Source organism: Drosophila mauritiana, chromosome 2R, assembly GCF_004382145.1.
Source record: "Drosophila mauritiana strain mau12 chromosome 2R, ASM438214v1, whole genome shotgun sequence".
In the NCBI taxonomy this organism is placed as follows: Eukaryota; Metazoa; Arthropoda; class Insecta; order Diptera; family Drosophilidae; genus Drosophila; species Drosophila mauritiana.
In genome coordinates this window covers 13,245,730-13,269,257 of record NC_046668.1, presented here as the reverse complement: position 1 = coordinate 13,269,257, position 23,528 = coordinate 13,245,730, and the positions used below count along the sequence as shown (strand labels likewise).

General features: G+C 45.4%; 6 protein-coding genes across 9 annotated transcripts; 4 read left to right on the top strand and 2 right to left on the bottom strand.

Moving 5' to 3' along the window:
* The first annotated feature begins 58 nt into the window (after positions 1-58).
* On the top strand, positions 59-1,246 carry LOC117137272 (probable cytosolic iron-sulfur protein assembly protein Ciao1). Its single transcript, XM_033298639.1, has one exon. It carries the CDS (start codon positions 140-142, stop codon positions 1,145-1,147), a length of 1,008 nt encoding a protein of 335 aa, XP_033154530.1. The 5' UTR covers positions 59-139; the 3' UTR covers positions 1,148-1,246.
* On the bottom strand, positions 1,145-2,379 carry LOC117137273 (DNA excision repair protein ERCC-1). 2 transcript variants are annotated; one of them, XM_033298640.1, is made up of 3 exons: positions 2,328-2,379; positions 1,544-2,156; positions 1,145-1,485 (listed from the first exon to the last, which is right to left on the bottom strand). In XM_033298640.1, exons 1-3 carry the CDS (start codon positions 2,363-2,365, stop codon positions 1,297-1,299), a joined length of 840 nt encoding a protein of 279 aa, XP_033154531.1. In that variant the 5' UTR covers positions 2,366-2,379; the 3' UTR covers positions 1,145-1,296. The 2 variants fall into 2 exon arrangements, with proteins under 2 accessions (XP_033154531.1, XP_033154532.1); XM_033298641.1 differs by lacking the exon at positions 2,328-2,379 and having other exon boundaries at positions 1,544-2,175.
* Positions 2,380-2,460: 81 nt separating this feature from the next.
* On the top strand, positions 2,461-6,496 carry LOC117136606 (structural maintenance of chromosomes protein 2). The gene is made up of 7 exons (XM_033297591.1): positions 2,461-2,716; positions 2,776-3,087; positions 3,150-3,879; positions 3,936-4,363; positions 4,421-4,690; positions 4,758-4,951; positions 5,005-6,496. The coding sequence occupies exons 1-7, from the start codon at positions 2,549-2,551 to the stop codon at positions 6,437-6,439; spliced, it is 3,537 nt and encodes a 1,178-aa protein (XP_033153482.1). The 5' UTR covers positions 2,461-2,548; the 3' UTR covers positions 6,440-6,496.
* A 332-nt stretch (positions 6,497-6,828) lies between these two features.
* LOC117136759 (putative uncharacterized protein DDB_G0288537) lies at positions 6,829-9,146 on the top strand. The gene is made up of 3 exons (XM_033297795.1): positions 6,829-6,996; positions 7,229-7,384; positions 7,436-9,146. Exons 1-3 carry the CDS (start codon positions 6,994-6,996, stop codon positions 8,780-8,782), a joined length of 1,506 nt encoding a protein of 501 aa, XP_033153686.1. The 5' UTR covers positions 6,829-6,993; the 3' UTR covers positions 8,783-9,146.
* Positions 9,147-9,784: 638 nt separating this feature from the next.
* LOC117136758 (sialin) lies at positions 9,785-12,090 on the top strand. The gene is made up of 7 exons (XM_033297794.1): positions 9,785-9,794; positions 9,926-10,140; positions 10,257-10,502; positions 10,557-11,009; positions 11,075-11,207; positions 11,279-11,520; positions 11,580-12,090. The coding sequence occupies exons 1-7, from the start codon at positions 9,785-9,787 to the stop codon at positions 11,847-11,849; spliced, it is 1,569 nt and encodes a 522-aa protein (XP_033153685.1). The 3' UTR covers positions 11,850-12,090.
* A 9,088-nt stretch (positions 12,091-21,178) lies between these two features.
* On the bottom strand, positions 21,179-22,289 carry LOC117136339. 3 transcript variants are annotated; one of them, XM_033297201.1, is made up of 3 exons: positions 22,177-22,289; positions 21,648-21,954; positions 21,460-21,591 (listed from the first exon to the last, which is right to left on the bottom strand). In XM_033297201.1, the coding sequence occupies exons 1-3, from the start codon at positions 22,198-22,200 to the stop codon at positions 21,554-21,556; spliced, it is 369 nt and encodes a 122-aa protein (XP_033153092.1). In that variant the 5' UTR covers positions 22,201-22,289; the 3' UTR covers positions 21,460-21,553. The 3 variants fall into 3 exon arrangements, with proteins under 3 accessions (XP_033153091.1, XP_033153092.1, XP_033153093.1); XM_033297202.1 differs by having other exon boundaries at positions 21,651-21,954; XM_033297200.1 differs by having other exon boundaries at positions 21,179-21,954.
* Between the last annotated feature and the right edge of the window lie 1,239 nt (positions 22,290-23,528).

Sequence of the window (23,528 nt, the reverse complement as noted above, 5' to 3'; positions counted from 1 at the left end):
ATAAAGCTAGATGCTCGACTTATGCAGGACGTTTGCCCACACTGACGACAGCTGACATTCTTCTTCTTGCGACATGCGCTTATGTTATCATTATTTGGACAGACAGTGATTTGTCCACTAATACAGTACTTGACCATCAATGGGACGTTTAATTCTGGAACACACGCTGCAGGGCCACAAGGGGCGCATCTGGGGAGTGGCATGGCATCCTAAGGGCAACGTATTCGCCTCGTGCGGCGAGGACAAAGCCATCCGCATTTGGTCGCTGACCGGGAACACTTGGAGCACAAAGACCATTCTATCCGACGGCCACAAGCGCACAATTCGCGAAATACGATGGTCCCCATGTGGTCAGTACTTGGCCTCGGCCAGCTTTGATGCCACCACGGCGATCTGGTCGAAATCCTCGGGGGAATTCGAATGCAACGCAACATTGGAGGGTCACGAAAACGAGGTGAAGAGCGTTAGCTGGTCGCGATCTGGCGGACTACTGGCCACCTGTTCGCGGGACAAGTCCGTGTGGATCTGGGAGGTTGCCGGCGATGATGAGTTCGAGTGCGCCGCCGTTTTGAACCCGCACACACAGGACGTGAAGCGAGTGGTGTGGCATCCGACCAAGGATGTTTTGGCCTCCGCCTCGTACGACAATACCATAAAAATGTTCGCAGAGGAGCCCATAGACAACGACTGGGACTGCACAGCCACTCTTACTTCCCACACGAGCACGGTTTGGGGCATTGACTTCGATGCGGATGGCGAGCGCCTGGTTTCCTGTAGCGACGACACCACAATAAAGATTTGGAAGGCCTACCATCCGGGTAATACAGCCGGAGTGGCTACGCCCGAACAGCAAACCGTGTGGAAGTGCGTGTGCACAGTGTCTGGCCAGCATTCGCGGGCTATCTACGATGTGTCCTGGTGCAAGCTTACAGGTCTGATAGCAACTGCCTGTGGCGACGACGGCATTCGCATCTTCAAGGAGACCAGCGACTCCAAGCCAGACGAACCCACGTTCGAGCAGATAACCGCTGAGGAAGGTGCTCACGATCAGGACGTAAACTCGGTGCAGTGGAATCCAGTGGTGGCCGGGCAATTGATATCCTGCAGCGATGATGGCACCATTAAAATTTGGAAAGTGTCCGAGTAACAGAACGATTATTGTTTGGTATATTTAAGTGGGTAATCCAGGAACTTAATTTTTGTACAGTGTCTGCGTAATAACAAATTAAAGTATTCAAATGATGGATGCAGTGTGTCATACACGATTATGGGATGCATTACTCCTAATATAGATTGCTATTTGCTGAGGAACGGTTCCTGCAAGGTTTTGTACAGCTTCTTGGCCTTCCGGGGACCCAGTCCCATCACCTGCGAGAGTCGTTCCTCGCTGGCATTGATTATGTTGCCCAGGTTGCCAAAGGTGTGCAGCAGGGCGGCAGCATCAGTCTTGTTCACCGGCTTGATGTTGGTGAGAGCAGCGAGTAGCTATGGACATTTGGATATTGCATTACAATGGCGATACTGGGAATTTCATCATGCGTACCTTCTGATGTGGATTAGACTCCACCCGCTCCATGATCAAATCTGGCGGACGCTTCTCGAACTGCTTGTACGTCTCAATGATTTTGCCCGCCTCCTCGGCGTTCCAGGCCAACATCATGGTCAGGTCGGCCAACAACGATATCCTCGTCAAGCTCTTGAGAGCATTGTTTGGCTCTGGTGTGTCCACCTGGACCAGTAGCACCCGCAGCTCATACATCTTTCCCAGAGCCTTCAAACGCTGGCAGATGTAGTCAGGATTGAGATTATGGTACTTCAGCGAGAGGTACAGCACACAGGATGTTCGACCGACTACATAGTCGGGCACGATGTCGTCGCGGAATTCCAGCGGAACATTGAGTATGGATTTCAGGATGGGATTGCCCCGCTGTTTGCTGTGAACAAGGACGCAGTGCGGATTCGATGCCGGCTTGCCGGGTGCGGGTCTGCCGGATCCACTAGGTTCCGTGCTGTTGCTGGGAGCAGGATTAACTGCTTTGGCCGCTGGAGCATCTACTTTAGGTTGCTTTGCAGCAGTAGGCATTTCCATGGCACCCAGAACATCGTTAAAGGAATCATCGTCAAAGTCGTCCATTTCGGTGTTTAAATAAAACAAACTGAAAAGCACAAGGTGCGAATAGATTATCAGGTGACGAAGGCACTTAAAACTTAAATTATTACACAATTTGTTGTAAAAATTCCGTTGGTCTAATAAGGTATTTGACGTTAAAATAAGAAATTGAAGCTACTGGTTACTAGAAGCATTGGTTAATTTTTTATAGTCGTACATAAGTATTTTAGCTGAATTTAATTGGGTACACAGCATTTTTAAATTGTTGCCGTGTATTGCAATTCGTCACTAAGTGCACTATAATCGAAATCATTCCTGGCCTGACATTTCGATATGCATTTCAGATGCCGTGCCACGGTCACACTAATTGCGGCAAATTTTTGACGCGGAATTAAACGAAAAGAACGCCAGGAATTGGAAAAACCGCTTCGCATAAAAATGTATGTTAAGAAGCTAGTGCTCGACGGCTTCAAATCCTATGGCCGGCGAACGGAGATAGAAGGATTCGATCCGGAATTCACGGCTATCACGGGTCTAAACGGCTCCGGCAAGTCAAACATCCTGGATAGCATTTGTTTTGTACTGGGAATTAGTAATCTCCAGAATGTGAGTACCAATTGGACCTGTCTGGGCCCGGAGTTCAACACTTTTCTCTATGCTACCAGGTGCGCGCTTCGGCTCTACAGGATTTGGTGTACAAGAATGGGCAGGCGGGCATTACCAAGGCCACTGTTACCATTGTGTTTGACAACACAAATCCCGCCCAGTGTCCGCAGGGTTACGAAAAGTGCCGGGAGATCTCTGTGACGCGCCAGGTGGTTGTCGGAGGCAAGAACAAGTTCCTCATCAATGGCAAGCTGGTGCAGAACAAGAAGGTGCAGGACTTCTTCTGCTCCATTCAGCTAAATGTGAACAATCCCAACTTCCTGATCATGCAGGGCAAGATCCAGCAAGTGCTAAATATGAAGCCCAGGGAGGTGGGTTGCCAGAAAGATACAACCATAAATAGTTCTCCATCTAACATAGATATTTCCCCAAGGTTCTGTCAATGGTGGAGGAGGCAGCGGGAACCAGTCAGTACAAAACCAAGCGAGATGCCACCAAAACCCTGATTGAGAAAAAGGAGACCAAAGTGCGGGAGACCAAGGTCTTGCTCGACGAGGAAGTGCTGCCAAAGCTGGTTAAACTGCGCCAAGAGCGCTCCGCCTACCAGGAGTATCAGAAGATCTGCCGCGACATTGACTTCCTCATCAGGATTCACATCTCCGCCAAGTATCTCAAGCAATGCGAGACCCTCAAGACGGTGGAGGCCAATGAGCACAAAATCGAGGATCGCATAACGAACTGCAAAGCCACTCACGCCAAGAACCTGGCAGAGGTCGAGAGCATTGAAAACTCCGTGAAGGAGATGCAGCAGCAGATTGACGCAGAGATGGGTGGCTCCATCAAAAATCTCGAAACCCAGCTCAGCGCAAAGCGGGCACTAGAAGCTACCGCTACGGGTAGCTTAAAGGCGGCCGAGGGAACGATTCAGCAAGATGAGAAGAAAATACGCATGGCCTTCAAAAATATTCAGGATGATGAAAAAGCCCTAGCTAAAAAAGAAGCGGACATGGCCAAGGTTCAAGGCGAATTTGAAAGCCTCAAGGAGGCAGATGCCAGAGATTCAAAAGCCTATGAGGACGCCCAAAAGAAGATGGAGGCTGTCTCGCAGGGACTCTCCACCAATGAAAATGGGGAAGCCTCAACACTGCAAGAACAATTGATAGGTATGTCTGTCGGGAATGAAACTAAATCATTTTAATTACCTATATTCCCTCTTTAGTTGCCAAGGAGCAGTTCAGCGAGGCACAGACCACCATTAAGACCTCAGAGATCGAGCTGCGTCATACGCGTGGCGTATTGAAACAGCGTGAGGGCGAGACCCAGAATAACGACGCTGCCTATGTAAAGGACAAGAAGCTGCATGATCAGTTGGTGGTTGAGATTAAGAACTTAGAACGGCAGCTACAAAGTCTCAATTACGAGGGCGGTCATTTCGAGAAGCTAAAGCAGCGACGCAACGATCTGCACATGCGAAAGCGCGAGCTGAAACGAGAGCTGGACCGCTGCAATGCCTCCCGCTATGACCTGCAATACCAGGACCCAGAACCAAACTTTGATCGGCGAAAGGTGCGTGGCTTGGTAGGCAAGTTGTTCCAGGTGAAGGACATGCAAAACTCCATGGCTCTAGTCCAGACAGCCGGCGGAAGTGTAAGTTGTTGCATCAGATTTAAGAAGTTATTACTTTAATCACGAGTTCTATGTTAGTTATATAGCTACGTGACAGACGATGATGTGACTAGCAAGAAGATCTTGCAGAGGGGCAATCTTCAGCGTCGTGTCACCTTGATTCCCATCAACAAGATTCAATCTGGCTCGCTAAACAGAAATGTAGTAGAATACGCTCAAAATAAAGTGGGCGCCGAGAATGTCCAATGGGCCATGTCACTGATTGACTATGACCGCTATTACGAGCCTGTCATGAAGTTTTGCTTTGGCGGAACCCTTATCTGCAAGGACCTCATTGTAGCCAAACAAGTAAGTATATATATATATATATATAATTTATTTTCTGTACATCTTTTACATGCATTGTTTTATCTAGATCAGCTACGACCCACGTATTAATTGTCGCTCAGTGACTTTGGAAGGAGATGTCGTCGATCCCCATGGCACAGTGTCTGGAGGTGCTGCTCCTAAAGGTGCTAACGTCCTAGAAGAATTACACTCTATTAAGCAAATAGAACAGGAGTACAGGGAGATCGACAATGAGATAGCCCAAGTTGAAAGGCAAATAGCGTAGGTAAACGAGTATCTTTCCATTGCCAATACTTACGCCTATCTGTTCTTAGATCCATTGAAAACCAGGCCCACACGTTCAACAAAATGAAGGAAAATCTTGACCTGCGACAGCACGAGCTAACCATGTGCGAGAACAGGTTGGCCCAAACAACCTTTCAGCAGAATCAGGCTGAAATTGAAGAAATGAGGGAAAGGGTCAAGACCCTAGAGCAGCAAATAATTGAATCCCGTGAAAAGCAGAAGACCTCGCAAGCCAAAATAAAGGACATCGAGGCGAAGTTGGCAGATGCAAAGGGTTATCGCGAGCGAGAACTGAATGCAGCCACCAACGAGATCAAGGTGACCAAGCAAAGGGCGGAGAAATCTCGGGCGAACTGGAAAAAGCGAGAGCAGGAGTTCGAAACTCTTCAATTGGAAATCACTGAGCTGCAGAAAAGTATCGAAACTGCAAAGAAGCAGCACCAGGACATGATTGATAACCTCGAAAAGTTCAAGGCCGAGCTAGACGCTCTGAAAGCAAATAGCTCCAGTGCCGCGTCCGAGGTGACGGAGCTCGAACAGGCGATTAAGGAGCAGAAAGATAAACTGAACGCTCAGAACAAGGAGATGCGAAATCAGTTGGTCAAGAAGGAGAAAATGTTGAAACAAAATCAGGAGATTGAGCTGGAGGTGAAAAAAAAAGAGAACGAACAAAAAAAGATCAGTTCGGATGCCAAAGAGGCAAAGAAACGGATGGAAGCCCTCGAGGCAAAGTATCCGTGGATTCCGGAGGAGAAGAACTGCTTTGGCATGAAGAACACCCGGTACGATTACAGCAAGGAGGACCCCCACGAAGCAGGCAACAAGCTGGCAAAGATGCAGGAGAAAAAGGACAAAATGGAACGCACTCTCAACATGAACGCTATCATGGTGCTGGATCGCGAGGAGGAGAACTTCAAGGAGACCGAGCGGCGGCGAAACATTGTGGCGATGGACAAGGAGAAGATTAAGAAAATCATTGTGAAGATGGACGAAGAAGAGCAGGATCAGCTGAACAAAGCCGCTACCGAGGTGAACACGAACTTCAGTGGAATCTTTAGCTCCCTTTTACCGGGTGCTGAAGCGAAACTCAATCCCGTCCATACCAATGGGTGTCTGACCGGTTTGGAGATTAAAGTCGGCTTCAATGGCATATGGAAGGAGAGTCTCGGTGAACTTTCTGGTGGCCAGAAGTCCTTGGTGGCTCTATCTCTCGTCCTGGCCATGCTTAAGTTCTCGCCGGCTCCCTTGTACATTTTGGATGAGGTGGACGCTGCCCTGGACATGTCGCACACCCAAAACATAGGTAGCATGTTGAAGCAGCACTTCACCAACTCGCAGTTCTTGATTGTGTCTCTCAAGGATGGTCTTTTCAACCACGCGAACGTCCTGTTCCGCACTCTCTTCGAGGAGGGTGTGTCCACAATCACCCGGCAGGTCAGCAGACAGGCGACAACCAAACGATGAAATGGAACTCGTTTAATTTCTTATCACTTAATAAAATTTCTCAAATATCATACAAAAGCTTTTTTTTTTTCATTTTAATTGTGCATAATAAACATTTTTACTAAATTCAGTAGAAACTTAAATGCGGGTCCAATTATTTCTTATAATGAAGAAATTAATTCGATAGCAATAATTAACATTAAAATAGCTAAAATTGCTAAATTATAGCAATATACTTATTGCAATAGCCATAGTTCAATATACTTATTGCTACATTATTTAAATCAACGAAATAAGTATTTTAACTACACATTCAATTTTGTAACGGTCGTTTGTGCATCAGCTGATTTCCAACCGGGCGGGCGAAACGTCAAACTGGTGAGACCGTCAAACGCACACACACACACATACGCTGCGGACAGAAGAAGAAGAAGAACGAAAGGCAGCAACAGCAATGTTTGAGGGAGTGAAAAATTAAACAAAAGTCCCCGGAATTCAGCAGCAAAAACTCGACAGCGGTTAAAAAACAAATCATCAAGATTTCGAGCCAACGCAGACTGCTCCAAAAGCTCACCATGGTAATTTGCAAGGTTCCAAAAAATTACGAATCGTCCGATTCTTTAACCACACACACACACACACGACTTCTACGTGTGTGTGTGCGGGGAGCAGCAAAATATTGTAGACACCGCTGGCATTTGGATAAACAATAGCAACAATTGGAGTGGTGTTCGAGGCGGGAAAGCACATATTTGTGGAAATTCATTCATTGGAATGTAGAAGTGCTAATAAGTCGTTTTGTCCTTCCAGGATCGAGTGACCAAGCCGCAGAAGAAAATGCTCATCACACTGCTGCGGGAAACCAAGTACATGGAGGGCAAAAAGGAGAAGGAGTGGTATTGGGAGAAGATCCAAGCGGCCCTTAACACCATTGGTCCCAAGAAGACGATTATTCAGTGGAAAAAGGTGTGTTTACTTGCCTATCAAATCCAAAAATAAACTTTAACCTTCTTCCAGTGCTGGCGCGATATGCGACTGACCACGAGGAAAAAGCTGGCGGAACTGAAGCGCTGTCAACTCTCTGGAGGATCTCCACCGCCGGGGATCGAACTCAACCAGGAGGACAACGATATCATCGACATTGTGGGCACCGAGTACTTCTACGAGGAGATGAATGGTGAGCTCAAGGCGGAGAACTTCTTGACCGGCTTGGACTACGCCCCGGAGCATCTGTGCGATGCTATTCTCACGGCGGCAGTGGGCCATCACCAGCACAATATGCAGCACCAGAAGGATCCGCAGTCGCATGCAGGACAACAGCAGCAGCAGGATCATCACACCAACGATGGCGAAACCAATGATGCTCCTGGATCAAGCAATGGTGGCTCATATCAGGGACACCCAGTACCCCAGTTGCAGGGGCACAATGGCAGCGGTGGAGGAGGCGAGCATGGCGGCGGTGGTCAGTCACACTCCGGAATGCTCCAGCACCCTGCTTTTCATGGTGGCTTGCATCCACACTTGTTAAGACGCCAGCATGGAAGTGGATCACTATCCAGAGAGTCGCCCTTTGAGGAGAAGCTTCTACAGTTCATGCAGGATGCATTTCCAAAGAAGAGCAAGAAGCGCAAGAACCGGGATCCCGACAGGCTGTTCCTCTTATCCCTGTACGAAGAGATTAAGAGAGTTCCCGAGGAGATACGCCTTGATGTAAAGTCCGAACTAATGCAGATACTAAAGAAGTACCAGAAGAAGTCGCCTGTCAAAGCGGAAAAGCCCGCGCCCTCCTCCACGTCAACCTCCTCAAAACTCAGCTCTAGCAGCAGTGGCAGTAGCACGGTGACTACTCACTTGTCCCACAGCATGTACCAGTTGCAAAAGAAATACGAAAAGGGCGAGCGTGAACCATCGCCTCAATCACAGGTAGAGCGAGTAGCATCTGCAGGCGCAGTTGCTGTGCCCATTCATGCCTCCCAGCAGCTGCCTCTTTTCCAACTTCAGAAGAAGTACGAGGAGAACAGCGTGGAGAAGGTTCATCAGCAGCAACAGCAACAGCAGAGCGAGCAACGCAAGCATGTGGAGGCTGCTCAGGCCCTTCATGCTGCCCACCAGCAACCTCCTCCACCGCCACCCAATGAGCACCTGCATCACCCCCAGATGGCCCACAACATCATGTTTCCGCTGGGACAGCTTCGCAACGAGCAGCCGACCGCACAGCAACACCAGCATGGCCACAATCCCCACCAGCAACAGCAACAGCATCCCCACCAGCAGCAGCAACAGGGACAGCAGCACCATCCCCCTACGATCTTCGGCTCGACCGCCAGCGAACGGCCTCCAATGTCCTACGAAAATGTCGGATGAGTCCTGAGCCGTCTGTGGGAAGCCACTTGTGGAGCACCACGCCCTGCGACGGTGTCCCCCACGACGGCAGACGCGCACAACTGTTAGCCCTCGATTTAGACAGCAATTCGTAGGTCTCACTCTTATGCTAGCCTATACCTAAGTACACATTGCTCACTACAAAAATGTGCATAAGTCAGAAATGGTGCAGTCTATGACGAAGATACTCCTAATGTATGCCATTTTGTAGTAAGTGAATGCCGTGATCCTCATGTAAATGTTCCCCTGGCAATAACAGTGCAGCTCAACTGTGACTCAAGTTCTCAATAGATCGCGACGCATACATGTTTTCGGTGTAAATACAAATATAATTGCATCTTGGAAACTGTGGGTGTTTTTTAGATCAAGTAAAATGATTGACCTCCAACTTCTGGTAAGAACTCCCTATTTCCAGGTCCCCAACTACGCGCCTTTTTTCTTTTTCTGGCCAAATCGGTGCAGTCATTGGCTTAGCTCTGAGGTGGACTCCACAATCTTGTTTGTTTGGACTTTGAAAAGCTGTAAATCCGGCAAGCGGCCCGTCGTTAAGCTGTCTTCAGGAATATCTAGTCTTCATCTCTCGTAACGCGATAACGAAACCCACAGGGAGCACGCCATATCATAAAGATAGTCCAACAGCTGACTGATCCGGTCTGCCTAAGTGCGAATTTCAACTGAGCGCTGCCGATCGCCGAACTCGTCGTTGTCTGTCGCATGTTGGGCAGGTTGATGAGCGATCACGAGCCGAGCTGCAGCATAATCCGCCAGATCTGCGGCGCTTATCAGTGGCGTCCGGCTGGGATAAAGAGATACAGATACAGATACAGGCGGATCGACTGGAGGCAGACTGGGTCTGGCATTCTATTCCGGCCGCGGCCAGCAGCAGTTGATCGTCGGCGATCGAATCGCAGGGATTGGCGGCAGCTCCTGCAGATGCAGAGTTCAAATTTCCAGTGAAGTTCCCAACCAGTCAATCCATTCACCATGGGCCAAGGTACGAGAATGATCTGAAATTCGTGTCTTACCTCGAAACTCGAAGTCGAAGATCTTGTTTAAGACCTCCAAATAAAGAACAACCACAAGTTGGGAGCTCGCATTTCATGTACTCTACTTTGATCTTTTTAGTCGAGGCGCGCACTGTGCTGTGGTACATGACATTCATCGGCTTCATCGTGAACTACATGATCCGGATCAATCTGAACATTACCATTGTGGACATGATTGCCGGGAAGGGTGCTATCATCTCAAATGAAACCCACGAGAACTCTACGGACTTGGCTGCCCTTGCGGAAATGAATGAACGATTTTCGCTGGAGCGTTGGTTTTTGGACTGGGCGAATGTGAGTATCAGATCGCTGAATCACTGGTTAAGTGCTTAATGAAAGCCACTAAGTGACGGAGCTTGTGCAACAACGGGGCGTATGAGTAACGTGTGTGTGCACTATATCTTCGACAGATTCCGTACGAAAAGAATGGATTTCACTGGAACGAGAAGCAGCAGGGCGCTCTGTTGGGATCATTTTTCTGGGCCCACTGGACACTGCAGATTCCCGGCGGCATCCTGGCCACCAAATATGGCACCAAGTTGGTGTTTGGTTGGTCCAATGGCATCGGAGTGTTCTGCTGCTTCCTCATACCCCTCGTATCGTACTGGAGCTACACGGGCTTGATTATCCTGCGAGTATTCCAGGGGTGGATAACGGTAAGGGATCGTTTAGCAGATTTTTATGGAAAGTTTAAATCTTTAATTTTAAAGGGCTTGGCCTGGCCATCGATGCACGTGCTCACTGCCAAATGGATTCCGCCAAACGAGCGCAGCAAGTTTGTCAGTGCTTACTTGGGCAGTTCTGTGGGCGTGGCCCTGTTCTATCCGATCTTCGGCTACATCATCGATTGGACACGGTGGGAGTGGGTCTACTATATCTGCGGAATCGTGGGCACTCTCTGGTTCATCGCCTGGCAGTTCCTCGTGTTCGATAGTCCCGCTGAGCATCCACGTATCGCTGACTCGGAGCGGAAGTTCATCGAGAAGTCCTTGGGTGCCTCCATTCAGGGCAGCAAGGGACCCACACCCTGGAAGGCGATTGCCACCTCCCGTCCGGTTTGGCTGAATGTGGTCGCCCAATGGGGTGGCATCTGGGGTCTCTTCACTTTGATGACCCATGCGCCGACTTACTTCAGACTGATTCATCACTGGAACATTCGAGCGGTAAGTGGTTAATAGATGTTGTAGGTCAAGAGTATTATACATTGCGTGCTCCTGCTCCTTTTCAGACTGGCTTCCTGTCCGGACTGCCGCATCTTATGAGAATGCTCTTCGCCTACGTCTTCTCCATATTCGCAGACTATCTCCTACGCACGGACAAGATGAGTCGCACCAATGTCCGCAAGTTGGCCACTTTCATTTGTGAGTATTTCTTCTTATTGTTAAGAAATTTTCTACAGTCTTAATAACTTTTAAACTCTCTTTTGTTCTAGGCTGTGGCACTAAAGGCTTAATAGTATTAGCACTAGCTTACTTTGGCTACAACGCGACGGCTGCCATCGTGTTGGTTACAGTGGCCACAATGCTCCACGGCGCTGTGTCCTCCGGTCCCTTGGCCTCCATGGTCGATTTGTCGCCAAACTATGCTGGCATTGTCCTGGGCGTGAGTGGAATGATTGGTGGAATGCCGGGCTTCATATCGCCCTTCATCGTGGGCCAACTTACTCACAATAATGTAAGTTGTATCTGCCATTGAAAGGAGTTTATTAATCCATGTATAATCCCTTCTTAAAGCAAACCATTGATGCCTGGAAGAATGTGTTCCTGCTCAGCTCGTTGATGCTAACAGGCAGTGGCATCTTGTATGTGCTTTTCTCGGAATCCAAATTGCAGCCATGGAACAGTGTCTGTCATCAGTTGCCTGATTCCGGGCTGAAGGAACTTCAGAATCTGGGACGCGATCAGGACGATGAGGAGGAGAAGAAGCCTCTTAAATCTGACCATGATGAGGAAATCACTATAGTCGCCGAACAGGAGCCCAAAACAAAATCTGATTGCGATTAAAAGTGAAATGGGCGGTCGCACTCTGTTTAATTGGCATAATATCGTGTTGATTATGGCAACGAAATACGTCTGATAAGGCTTATCGTCATCTTGTATAAATAACTACCCGTGAATCCACTGAGCTTAGCATCTCTAACCTCTAGATTTAAGTGTGTTGCTAACTATACCATAGGATTAGTTCCCTGTTCTCCACCAAGATTCCCTTCTTATACATATAAATACAAATGTATATGATTTATTACCAGTTTTTGTTTATTATTTAAACAACACTTTCGGCGTAAAAGTCACTGCATGTCTGCATGGCGTTAGTCAAATAAAATGTTTTATGTTTACGGAAGCTAAAAATGATTAGGTGCTGTCTGGGAAAGTTTTTGCTTGAGCCAGGTGATTCAACTAATCCCGATTAAGATAATTATTTTCAGAGGTCAAAGGGATTTTTTAATATCTCAGCTTGTTTATTTGCAGTTAAACATAAGTTAAAAATAAGTTAATTAAATATTTGAATGTGACGCCACAGCGACTACTCTTCACCGAACTTAAAGCATTATAATTCTCATTATTTTTAGACATTGCTATGTATTCTTTAATTTTTTATTACTCCTTAAGAAAATATTAACACCCAAACTAAAGTTAATTAAAGAACTACTGTGTGCAAAATTTTTCATTAAATTGTGTAATGTATTTAATCGCAGTCTACAGTGTTAGTGTTAACTTGTTTTTAAGCTAAATTTACGGGGCTTAAGGTTCTATTAATAGTTATTTTTACGTATGTAAATTTGGACTCAGATATCAGATATCTACGTCAACGAAGGCGGTAGAACGATTTTACAACTAAATAACACTGCCATAAACTATATACATATTTTTTCTTTATTTATAACCAGGGGCGGAAAGACTTCCTTCTACATTAAGTTCACAAAAGTTGAACGACAGAATTAAATTAGTATGGCATTCTTAGCTTTCCAACTTGATGGCAATCATTTTATTAACCCAAAGACGTAATGAGAACCCCATATAACAGCTAAATAAATGATTTGCCCAGCCGAAGTTAATAATTGCAATTTAAATCAAAACTGATTGAACCGGAAAATCGTTTTCCCTTTTTGGGCTGCCTTTGCTCTCTCATTACTCATACCACGCGTTGCACAATTGGAAGTTCCGAAGGAGATGGGAATTGAATTGAGAAGAGGATGGCTGGCGAGGGGCCAAGGGGCAGGGCCAACCTTTGCTGCTCCGTGGTCTTCGACTTTTTTACGTGCCTGCATTTGTTTCATTGGCGTCCATTTCCGATTGCACTCCAGGGAGTCGTAGATGTCAGTGCCCGTCTCCATCTCAGGTCCTTTCCACCACCCAGAAATCCCTGCCATCATCCTGGCCACTTCACGGCTTGTCCATTTCGGGTTTCGTCTGTTAAGCCAGTCGATGTCTTGTCACTTGATCCTTGAGCTTGAGCCTGCGAAGTCGGGCATTGATAGAGATTAATTGGTTTCCTGTTTCGTTGCCCAATACTCCGGCAAACTGGAGGAGGTGGCGATGAGGAGTTCCATAACGAGATTATATCGATGATTTTCCATCATCAGCTTAGTAAGCAGTGGGAAACTTTAAAGGCAGGGATGGATATCCGAACTTATAATAACCTTGAATTTTTGATAATTTCTCAATTGTTGGAAAATACTTTAAAATACTTTTTCGTTTGCATCATTATTGTTTAATCTTCTGTGGCGTTTTCCCCACTTATGCTCACCATTTGGATTATTTATTTATATCAGAAATTATCGTTTATTAAATCGCATTTCCCGACTGCCGCCCCAATGCTCATTGAATGTGAAAAGTGTTTAACACGATTTCCACTCCCCCCATCCCGACATTTTCCCATTGCCATTTGCATTATCTCCGATCTGCGGAGGAAAACTCTCCTTGGAGATGTCGGTAAGCTGTAAACAAGAGTTAACTTTACAACTCCGTAGGAAAATTCGCACGGATTTGCAAACGCAAAAATGGAAAGCGAATTCCGGCGGAGTTGGGCCACGCAAATTTATGCCCACTCCCCCAAATGGCAAACAAGAAAAAAAGCAAACAAAGAACAAAACAAAAAAATGTTACCCAGGGCAGGAAGTAAATTCAATCGTAAACAACGCAATCAAAAATTCATTCAAACGAAGCATTAACGCTTATTCCGTTTAGACCGCGGTGGGCGGGGCACGGTGGGCGTGGCGCGCTGGGTGGAGATCCTTGCCATTGGGTGGCAAGTGCAACATTCAAATCGAGGGGAGACTCGAAACAAACGTGCAACTGTCTGCTTTTTTAATTTTCCATTTTTTCTCGCATCCAGTTTTTTTATTTTTGCTCACTTAGGCAGGCACATTTATTATGTGGGCACGCGAACTGTAGGAACTTTGCAGTTCCGGGCACGTCGCTTCATAATTTTCCATTTCCATCTGTTAAATGGGATGCGCCGTGGCAAGGAAAGCCGCGTATAAATTTGTGGGCGAATACAGCCCATCATTCCGAGTTCCCAACTCCGCCCTCCTACCAGTTACACCCACTACCACCCACCTCCACCCACTACCACCCACCTCCACCCACATGTGGATACGTGTAGCTAAAGGTACCCGGAACAATGGGCACACGGATAAGTATCCGCGGCAATAAATTTAATTTGCACAGCGAAAACATCGCAAATCCATTTTTTATACCATAAATTCCTTGGCTCCCCAGTGACTACTGGGTATTCGGGTTCGGCTCATCCACCCATTCCCCTCAATTGTCGCTTTTTTTCTGCTGTTGTTCTGGAACGGATTAATGGATGTGCGAACATGCATATAAAGATGAACTTGGCTCCAGATACTGGTAAGGAAAAGCCTTTAAGAGGGGGTAGGGCTACCCGCACTTTTCAATTTGAAAACTGTTACGCTTTTTCTGAGATATTTGGGAATGGGTTGTAAGAATTCTAAGAATTTATATATTTTTTAGAAGCTCCTTTAATGTTGTTCCATTAAATAAGCTTGTTTGGTAATCAATTACATTAATAATAACAATCTGATCTCTTCTAATCTAAATATTTGAAATACAAAAGAATGTATCTCACACTCATACTATTAAAAACCATATGCAAAGATACTTATACACCCCTAATTACTTCTGGACACTCAACTGACTTTCCCTTTCGAATGAACTTGTTCATTAGGATTAAATATTTAGACCTGACCGACCAATTTCGCTCCTCGAAATAATCTTTAATTTACACTGTGGTCAGTCATCTGTCTTTATACTGGTAAGGAGCACCATCATCTGGAGTTATCCTGCCCCTGGAAGCCGCCCGCCCAGTCACTCAATCATAAATATTATTAATAATGTGTGTGGCCTGCGGTCGGCGATAGTTCTTGCAACTCGGAGCGGGAAGTTCTTGTAGTTTGCCAGGGCCTTTGGCTAATTTACTTAGTTCCGTGGCCGGGGCATACAAGTATAGTAAGTTTGGCATCCCAAAAACTTTGCTGAGCACACACACAATCCAAATGGGATTACTAAGATCAGAGTGAAGGAGGATGGGAACTTGCTGTTTGAATTGGCAAAACTAGAATTTGCAGCGGAAAAGTTTCTGCGACTTGAAGTCGAGCTTAGCTGCCCCCAATCCCAATCATACCGAGCATCAAAATGTTAAATATGAAAGCCACTTAGCGGAATTTCTACGCAAATTAAAGTTGTCACATTAGGTAAATGAACGAGAATAAGGGATGTCGGCTGTGGGGCGTGTCAGTTGAGAGCCCCCCACATCCACTTTTAATCTTGAAGATATAACTTTGGAGTCGGCGATGATAAATCATAAGCGGACCGCCCCGAAAACAAAGGAAAACCAAGTCGAAAAAACCACACGCCCAAGAAGGAAGGACCAAGGACCAAGGGGATCCAGACACAGACAGGCGGAAAAGGGAGCAGGGCGGGGGTTTTCACAACAATATGTGAATATGTTATTTGTTCGGGGAATTGTGTAAATCTCAACAGGTCCCCGCACTTTGCATATTATTTTTAATACGCAGGACGCGTCAGCCGGAGCCTTGAATCCTTGGCAGGTCAGAGTTGGCCAATTTCCCGGCTAGCCACAAGCATTCCGCCTATTTGGTTGCCATTCTTGTGTTTGCCAAGACATTAAGGACAAGCCGCATTTGACAGGACTTCTTTGTTTATTTAATCGTCATGGTATCATATTTGCTTTACCTACGATACTTAAGAGCTTTTTGTAATTTAAAGTGTGCGCTTGATTAGGATCTTTTTCGATTAAATACCAATCTTCTAATTAAGTTTATGGATTGGAATATCAACAGTGTGTTTTAAGTTTTACATACCCTTTCCCACCTTTGGTATCCTAATATCTTATTTATCTCTCGCATATGCTAGCACTCATAAAATCCAGCACTTTGACTGCATTCTTTTGGTTTCATTGATGTTGTTGTATGAATATTTCAGTCCAAGTCCATTAGAATTATTTGGATGTTTGGCCGATTGCATTATTCATGAGTGCATGCAAATTGAATTGTGTTGGACACAAAACAGGGGGCGAAACCGAGCGAAAAGCAGGTGGAGCTGGTGTTGTCAGAACGAATTGGTTGAGCAGCAGAAACTGGTAGCTCCTTTGGCCACAGCTCGCAACTCAGGAATTCCCTGGGTGAACATTCATTCTGATTATGCACACACATCGATATGAATAACGCATTCCAATCCACTCGACTCCTGCTCTCCGCCAGCGGAAACTTCATCTTCGTAGCTGTTTTGGTGGCAGGAAATGGAGCAAAACGGCGAGGATTCAATTAAACGGCCACAATTCAAATGTTGACGTCACCGTTCGGTTCTTATTAAATTATCATTCGATTATGCCATTATGTTTGCCGATTGCCCCGGAATCACCCCGGCTAATGGCACATCCGGCGGAAGTTTAACGATTCCAAGGCCCCGGGGTTGTTGCCAACTTCACTTCTTGCCAACTCAACACAAGAAAACCCTTTTCCTTGAAATTTATCTCCTCCTCGGAAGGCCGAGTACTGAAAATGCTACGGTGCTGAAAGTATCTCGAATGCGAAATACATATATCTGCAAGGAGCAGGAGAGTTGGCATCCCATTAAATGTAACGATTATTATCTCACGTAGCACCATTTTGGGAATTTTAAATATGAAAACTGCTCAAATTGTCCTCGAAATGGGCATCGAAGAGTGTGCAAAAGCGAGTTTGCATTTTTGAACAGGTGCAAAGCATCTCTTGAAGGCGGGGATCCGAAGTACATTCGAAATGATATATATGAAAAGGAAAAGGGGGCGTTTCATTTGAGTGTGAATAGTATTTTAGGGGTTTACTTAAAGATGTATTATTTTAAATTCATTAAATATATTGTGTTTTTATGATGATTCTTAAATATACCATACATGGTACTTTTGATTCATGGTATACACAATTTTCTAAATTATTCAAAAGATGTCCTTGAGGTTCAGTAACTGAGTAATTTACAGAAGAATTGCACACAAAATCTTAGAAATTCTGTATTCCCCTCTTATGCAACCTTTTATTGATGCAATCTCAGCAGGTGTCTCACTTTTATTTGTGCCACAACTGGAAGCACTTTCCCAGCCCAGAGGCAAAACTTCAAATTGCTTTTCTTCCTGTGACACTTTTATTTGCTCACTTTCTAGCACATCACCCATCAGCGCACCACCCAACCACTAAGTTTTCAACCCACCCACATCAATTGCGGCAATTTGCCAATGAATGGACACTTCTAACTGGCAATTTTTATACCACTTCGATGGCCTTGGGGCGGAACTTTGTGACCGCAACCCTTTTTCCACAGAACGTGCCACGTCCCGTGTCCTTTGTCCTTCGTCCTGCGTCCGTCACTTTTTGTATACCTCTGGGTGTTTATCCGGGGGTCCGAGCGCCAATCAAGCGCAAAACCGTTTTTGACATGTCCGGTCATATCGAACGGGGTGATGGGCGCCAAGGCTGACCAACCAGAACCGCAAGGATGTCCAGGAGCAACCAGGACGAGAACGGACAGGGCCAACCAGAGTGGTCAGTGGTTAGCTGCGTGGCTTTGTCCGCACAATGACAATTCAATTACAGAAATGGAAATAGCGGCTGGCATAAAAATCAAATAAAAGCTTCATAAAGTGCTTCGGATGAGCAAATAAAATCAGTGGGCAATGTCAGTTTGGGTTCGTGATAGCTGGGTGGCTGGCTGGGCACTGGGAGTCGACCACTTCCGCCTGGAGTTTTGTTTTTGATTAGGGCACCAACATCACGCAGAAAAAGTGTGAATTATAATATCCAATATACAAATTCTGAATTAATTTTGGGGCAATCCATTAAAGGCATTGATTAATAGAAAATTGTTTAATGCATATCTTGATTATGACAAGTTTTGAGTTTCCAGCTCTACCTTTACTTTTCTTTGAGTGTATTGTTGTGGCTGGAACAGCATCGAATGGCATTTATTGGGCCATCTATGGCCCAGCACTCGACCTCTGAGCTTTTGCGGTCATTTGGCAATTGGCGCCATACGCACGTGTCCGCTCCTCCGGCTCCTGGCACCTTTTTCCCCGGCAGGCTCGTAAAGTTCCCACGCACTGGGAGTTCGAATCGGGGTCACCAGCTTACCATCCTCCGGAAACGGAAGTGAAAATCGAAATGAATTCAATTCCGCTGACCCTTTTGCGGTTGCAGTTGTTGTTGTTGCGCTGCGGTGACTCACCTGACACCTAATGCCCTGCAAACTCACCTGCGAGTGGTTGACACTCTTAAAGTCGTGGAACAAATTGCGAGCGTGGTTTAAGGGAAGGACCGACCGGCTATTGAAAATTCATAGCCAAAAATTTATTCATGGTCTGCCCCACCGACTCCCGGGGCATTAATATTTAAGCAGCGTCGACCTGCTCCTTTGGTCCTCCTCCTCCGACAGATCCTGGCCTGCTTGGGGTCACCATTTTTTCCTCTACTTTTTTTTTTTCGGCGGGCCTGTCGCAAAGTTTGTATTCCTGGACCGTGCTCCTTTTCACGTGGCTGTCAGTAACAACGTCTCGAGGACATGAGGGCAATGTTTTTTATGGCAAAAACTTGGCTGTGCCGCCGCTGATGCCTATGTGGCCTGCTGCACAGTGGGGCGAAGTAGCAGAAAATGCATACGCATATAGTTATAGGGCTATCATAATGGGTATAGTTACTAGACTAGTTAGACTAGACTAGTGGGTATAAGACTAGTTATTCCACGTATTCAAAGCTTAAAAGTAAATCTTAAATCGGAAAATAGAAAATGACTTAATTTTAGCTCATTAACTCTTATTAACTGCCTGAAATTGCAATACTTTCTTAAAGTATGTCTAATATATTTTCTATTGACATTAGTTCTATGATATTTCTAGTGAAAAAGTGAATTCCAAACCAAGGTGAACGCTTTTCTTCGCCAATTTGCCACCCCTCGGCACCTGACTGTGTTGTCTTTGGCTGCCCAATTTGTAACCCTTTAAACCGTCTGACACGCGTATAATGTGACAGAATGTTCCAAACTACACATTAATTTTTGATCAAATGGCTTTCGACTGGCACTGGTACTTGGTCCTTGGTCCTTGGTCCTTCAGACCTTTGCTCCTGCAATCCTTGAGCATTTGGTAACTTCGAGGCTGGGCTGTCAAATGTCATTCGGAGCGCAAGTGTTTCAGCCCAATGAAGTTAAGTTATCAAGTCGTCGGTTAGCCGCCAAGCTGGAAATTAATGAAATTTTTTACGTTCTTCATGCCCGGGAGGCGATTGACCGACGTTGCTGGCCATTGGGCTAACAAAAATTCATTTATTTTCATTTATTGTTTCACATTTCCCCGAGGACAGCGAGAAGTTGCAATTACCGCAGCAAAGAAAATCACCCAAAACGGCACAAAAAAAAAACCCACTTCTGTCGCCGAGAAAAGTTTGAAAAATATATACATTTTTTTGCTTGATTCCTTCGCCGCCGAGTTGGAATTTTATTTACTTTTTTTACTGCCCAGGCGTGTTCATAATTCTGTTGACTTGTCCCGTGGATTGTAATTTTTACTGCAGGACAAGCGCAAATACATAATTGAATAAGCCCCGCTTTTCTCAGGCCAGTTTTCCGGCGGAAAAAAGGGTGATCCGGGGGCGAAAAGTTTTAATTCAATTCCTTGTGCGTTGTTAACTTGAGACTCTGAAGTTGATTAATTTCGCATTTTTACGCTTGATTATACGACTCCCGCAGAAGTTAGACTTGCTAGTTCTGCTCAAGATTTTCTTTTGGGGCGTTTTCTTCCTTTTTTCGCCTTTTATTTTCCACGCACACACACGCAAGATGCGGGGGGAAGGTGGAGGAGGGAGTCCTGCAAGGATGGAATCTTTTTCGTGGCTGGCAAAAATATGGCGTCGAATCCTTTGGGAAATTTCGATATCACACTTTGTTCCAGCGTTCTCGTCATGCCCACAAGTTCATTACACATTCGCTGGATTCGAAATGAGCAAAAGTAATGGGAAATGCAGTGGGCGCTGGGTTGGGGTTATTTTCCGTGGAGAAGGGGCTGCTTTTACTGGCAGGTTGATTAACCAGACTTAGAGACACAACCCCCGAGATGCTGCATGTGTGCCATAAAAATCGCAATTATTATATCCTCCATTCGCTTCTGATTTGCGGAGTCGAGTGAAAAGTATCTGACAGTTTTCCATGATTGCGGATGGATGATTCCGATGTAATCTGTCGAGTGTAATTGTGAGTGCTCAATTATTCACCAATTAATTGGTAGAACGAGAATTCAAGGTTTCATAGTATCGAACTGTGAACCTAATGCATAAGCAAACTATATAGAATTTAAGAAAGATTCATATGCATGTCTTTGAAAAGATATCATATTCTATAAATGGGCGGGAGAAAGTTCTTTAGTTTGGCGAAGAAAGCAGGCGAAGAATCGCGCTTAGAAAAGGTAACCAGCAGAGAAGCAAAGGCAAACGACACTTGGAAAGATATTCGCAAGAAAGCTGCGAAAGAACGCCATAAATCAAATGTATCTACGTATCTGCGTATCTTGTATCCATTGTGGCTGTATGTAAATGCCAGACAATAGTTATGGCTATGCTGGGCTTAATTATACGCGGCACTCGATTCGATTCGCTGGAAAATTAGCATATGACAAGGCCAGTTAACAGCTAGCAAAACAGTTAGCTAAACTTCGCGGATGGAGTCACACAGATGAAGATAGATGCCATGTAATTACCGGAGCAGAAAAAACCAAACAATTAAGATAAAGAATTTTTAAACTATGACTCAAACGGATTCACCATTGTTTCCATTCGCTAATTTTAGACATGGGTTTATTGCGGCAATAAGCATTTATAATATTATAGTTACGACTACGTTTAGGGGCTAATAATTTAGACTTTAACTTTGACTTAGAGAAGATGGAGCGGGTAGATCACAAGATCACCTCGAATCGCTGATCCCGGCCAATGGGCTCCGCTTTGCTCTTCACTAGATACTTGGCGAACTCCGCGGGCGACTGGAACGACTTGATGGGGAACTTGCCAAAGCGTCCGTTGGTCTTGGACACCACATAGTAGATGGGATAGGGGCCCGGCGTCATCTGGACGGGTAATACTTGACCTCCGACCTCCACCTGCTTCACCTGCTCCACCTGCCGACCCGCGGACAACTCTCCAGCCCCCCTAGCGTCCAAGTTCAGTTGCTTCTGCTGCTTTAGTTTCTGCTTGGGAAAGGCTTTTAGTTCGTATTTCAAGGCTGGCTGCGTCGCATCTTCACCACTGGCGGCCACATTTCCACCCAGCAGCTTGGCGGGACGAGGGCGCCTCTTCCGCATCTGCTTGGAGTCCACGTACTGCCGCTGGCTGGATCCGGATGCCGTTGCCGGACGCAGTGTTTGCACCTGGATGAAGGGCGAGTTCATTTGGCTGCCGGTGGTGTCCTTCTTGGGCGGCAGATCCTGCGGATGCACGCGGATCACCTTCTGCGTCTGGTTGGCTATGCTGATCACATCCTCCTCAATGTCCGTGGACTCTTCGATGGCGAGGCATGCCCAGGTCAGTGCAACCAGGCAGAAGCAGAAGAGCTAAAAAGAGTTTGATTAAATGAATTAAAATATGCCAGATTATTTGAACTGAAACTACCAGTTTTTATAAACTGTTCTCAACCAGCAGTTAGTTGACTTCGACCTCATTAACTATCAACAAAGTCGAAATTATACAAACTACTTCATCTTCAGCTGCCAAAGTATTGTATAATCGAACTTAAGTACTTATTTTTAGTGCCGTGGGCGATCAATCACAATTACCATTAGCCGATGATTGCCAAACATCTTGTAAGATCAGCCAGGTAACAATGTATCAGCGGATTCTGAGGCTTCTGTGGTTTCCGCAACTAGCGACTGATGTTGGATGCTGCCGTTTGACGACTGAAAAACACTGGAGCCCAGCGATCGCTGTAAGCTTTTGAGCTGGAGATCCCATATTTGTTTGCCCCCCATTGCCCCCCGAACACGATCTGTTTATAATGAAGTGTTGGTCTTTTTTTGTGGCTCGCGCATTTGGTAGGAGCCAGAACATATAATAACCCGAAAATTTGTTAGTTTTGTTGCGTCTTTTGTCATTTGGCAGTTCAAGAGAACCCTCCATCCCGTAAGTTCCCCAAATTAAACGCGCACAGTGGGTCGGGGTATGGCGAAAACTGGTATTCATTTGTTTGGTTAATTTGCGTTGGTTGTCGCCGATCGCCTCGCTGATTAATTTGTTTTGCGTCTGATCACCTCGGATACCACATTTCCCCCTTCTGCCTACGCTGTTTGTATTGTGCATTGTTTGATTTCAAGATATTTTTATCCATCGGTGAAGTACAAATTTGTGCTTAGCAAGATATCAATTTCGCTTAGATACATATATTCCTTTAGGTATATATTTTTAACTATAATATAAATAATATAAATTATATCAAATTTGAAACATTCATCAAGAAACTATTTATAAGCTATTAAAGTTAGGTCTTTCAAAAATTTGCCCACTTCTTTAAAGTACTTAAACTTGCATTTCCTTTTTCGGAAGAGTATTCCGAAGTCGGAAAGCAGCTTGATCATCTGTTCCGCAGATCATTAGGCGTGCATTACTAATTATTGTAATGAAATTATTTATGATAATTGTCAGAGTCTCAGACACTGCACATTGTTGGTCATTCGGCGTGTGCACAAACGATTGAGCAGAAATAAAAATCAAATAAAGTTTGCCAGCGAAAACAATTATAATTCAATTGTATTCAGATGGGAGATATAGAAGTCATGAAGCCGATGACTCAATGTTGTTCTGTTCCTAGTTGAGTTTTCTGGTTTCTAATCTTGGAACTTGACAAGCAACTTAAGATGGGATTTGAGAGCAGGGAAGTTCGGCGCAATGGAATCAGAGATCTTGAACTTAATGCTCCGAACAAGGTTAGCTTTTATGCGGATTGTAATCTTATAATTAAAGTTTTAAAGCGCCAGCGAACTCTTATTTTGGCGTATTTAGAAACTTTAACAAGTTCATAACTTGTTGGTTGTGTCACCTCATTGATATGCACATCGAATTCATTGACCCAGTCTGCTTTGATTCGATTGAATAACTTCATTAATCAACCTAGAACAAACCATCATCGATCGAT

What these genes read in the sequence shown, in the direction of transcription:
- LOC117136758 (XM_033297794.1), top strand. An exon ending in ATCACTGGAACATTCGAGCG is followed by an intron (nt 11,010 to 11,074) that starts GTAAGTGGTTAA and finishes GCTCCTTTTCAG; the next exon opens with ACTGGCTTCCTGTCCGGACT. An exon ending in GCCAACTTACTCACAATAAT is followed by an intron (nt 11,521 to 11,579) that starts GTAAGTTGTATC and finishes CCCTTCTTAAAG; the next exon opens with CAAACCATTGATGCCTGGAA.
- LOC117137272 (XM_033298639.1), top strand. Translation starts at nt 140, where the DNA reads ATGGGACGTTTAATTCTGGAACACACGCTGCAGGGCCACAAGGGGCGC.
- LOC117136759 (XM_033297795.1), top strand. An exon ending in CGATTATTCAGTGGAAAAAG is followed by an intron (nt 7,385 to 7,435) that starts GTGTGTTTACTT and finishes ACCTTCTTCCAG; the next exon opens with TGCTGGCGCGATATGCGACT.
- LOC117136606 (XM_033297591.1), top strand. Translation starts at nt 2,549, where the DNA reads ATGTATGTTAAGAAGCTAGTGCTCGACGGCTTCAAATCCTATGGCCGG. An exon ending in ACTGCAAGAACAATTGATAG is followed by an intron (nt 3,880 to 3,935) that starts GTATGTCTGTCG and finishes TTCCCTCTTTAG; the next exon opens with TTGCCAAGGAGCAGTTCAGC. An exon ending in TCCAGACAGCCGGCGGAAGT is followed by an intron (nt 4,364 to 4,420) that starts GTAAGTTGTTGC and finishes GTTCTATGTTAG; the next exon opens with TTATATAGCTACGTGACAGA.
- LOC117136339 (XM_033297200.1), bottom strand. Translation starts at nt 22,200, where the DNA reads ATGTTTGGCAATCATCGGCTAATG. An exon ending in TTGGCAATCATCGGCTAATG is followed by an intron (nt 21,955 to 22,176) that starts GTAATTGTGATT and finishes AACTCTTTTTAG; the next exon opens with CTCTTCTGCTTCTGCCTGGT.
- LOC117137273 (XM_033298640.1), bottom strand. Translation starts at nt 2,365, where the DNA reads ATGCTGTGTACCCAATTAAATTCAGCTAAAATACTTAT. An exon ending in AATTCAGCTAAAATACTTAT is followed by an intron (nt 2,157 to 2,327) that starts GTACGACTATAA and finishes TGTGCTTTTCAG; the next exon opens with TTTGTTTTATTTAAACACCG. An exon ending in AGTCTAATCCACATCAGAAG is followed by an intron (nt 1,486 to 1,543) that starts GTACGCATGATG and finishes AAATGTCCATAG; the next exon opens with CTACTCGCTGCTCTCACCAA.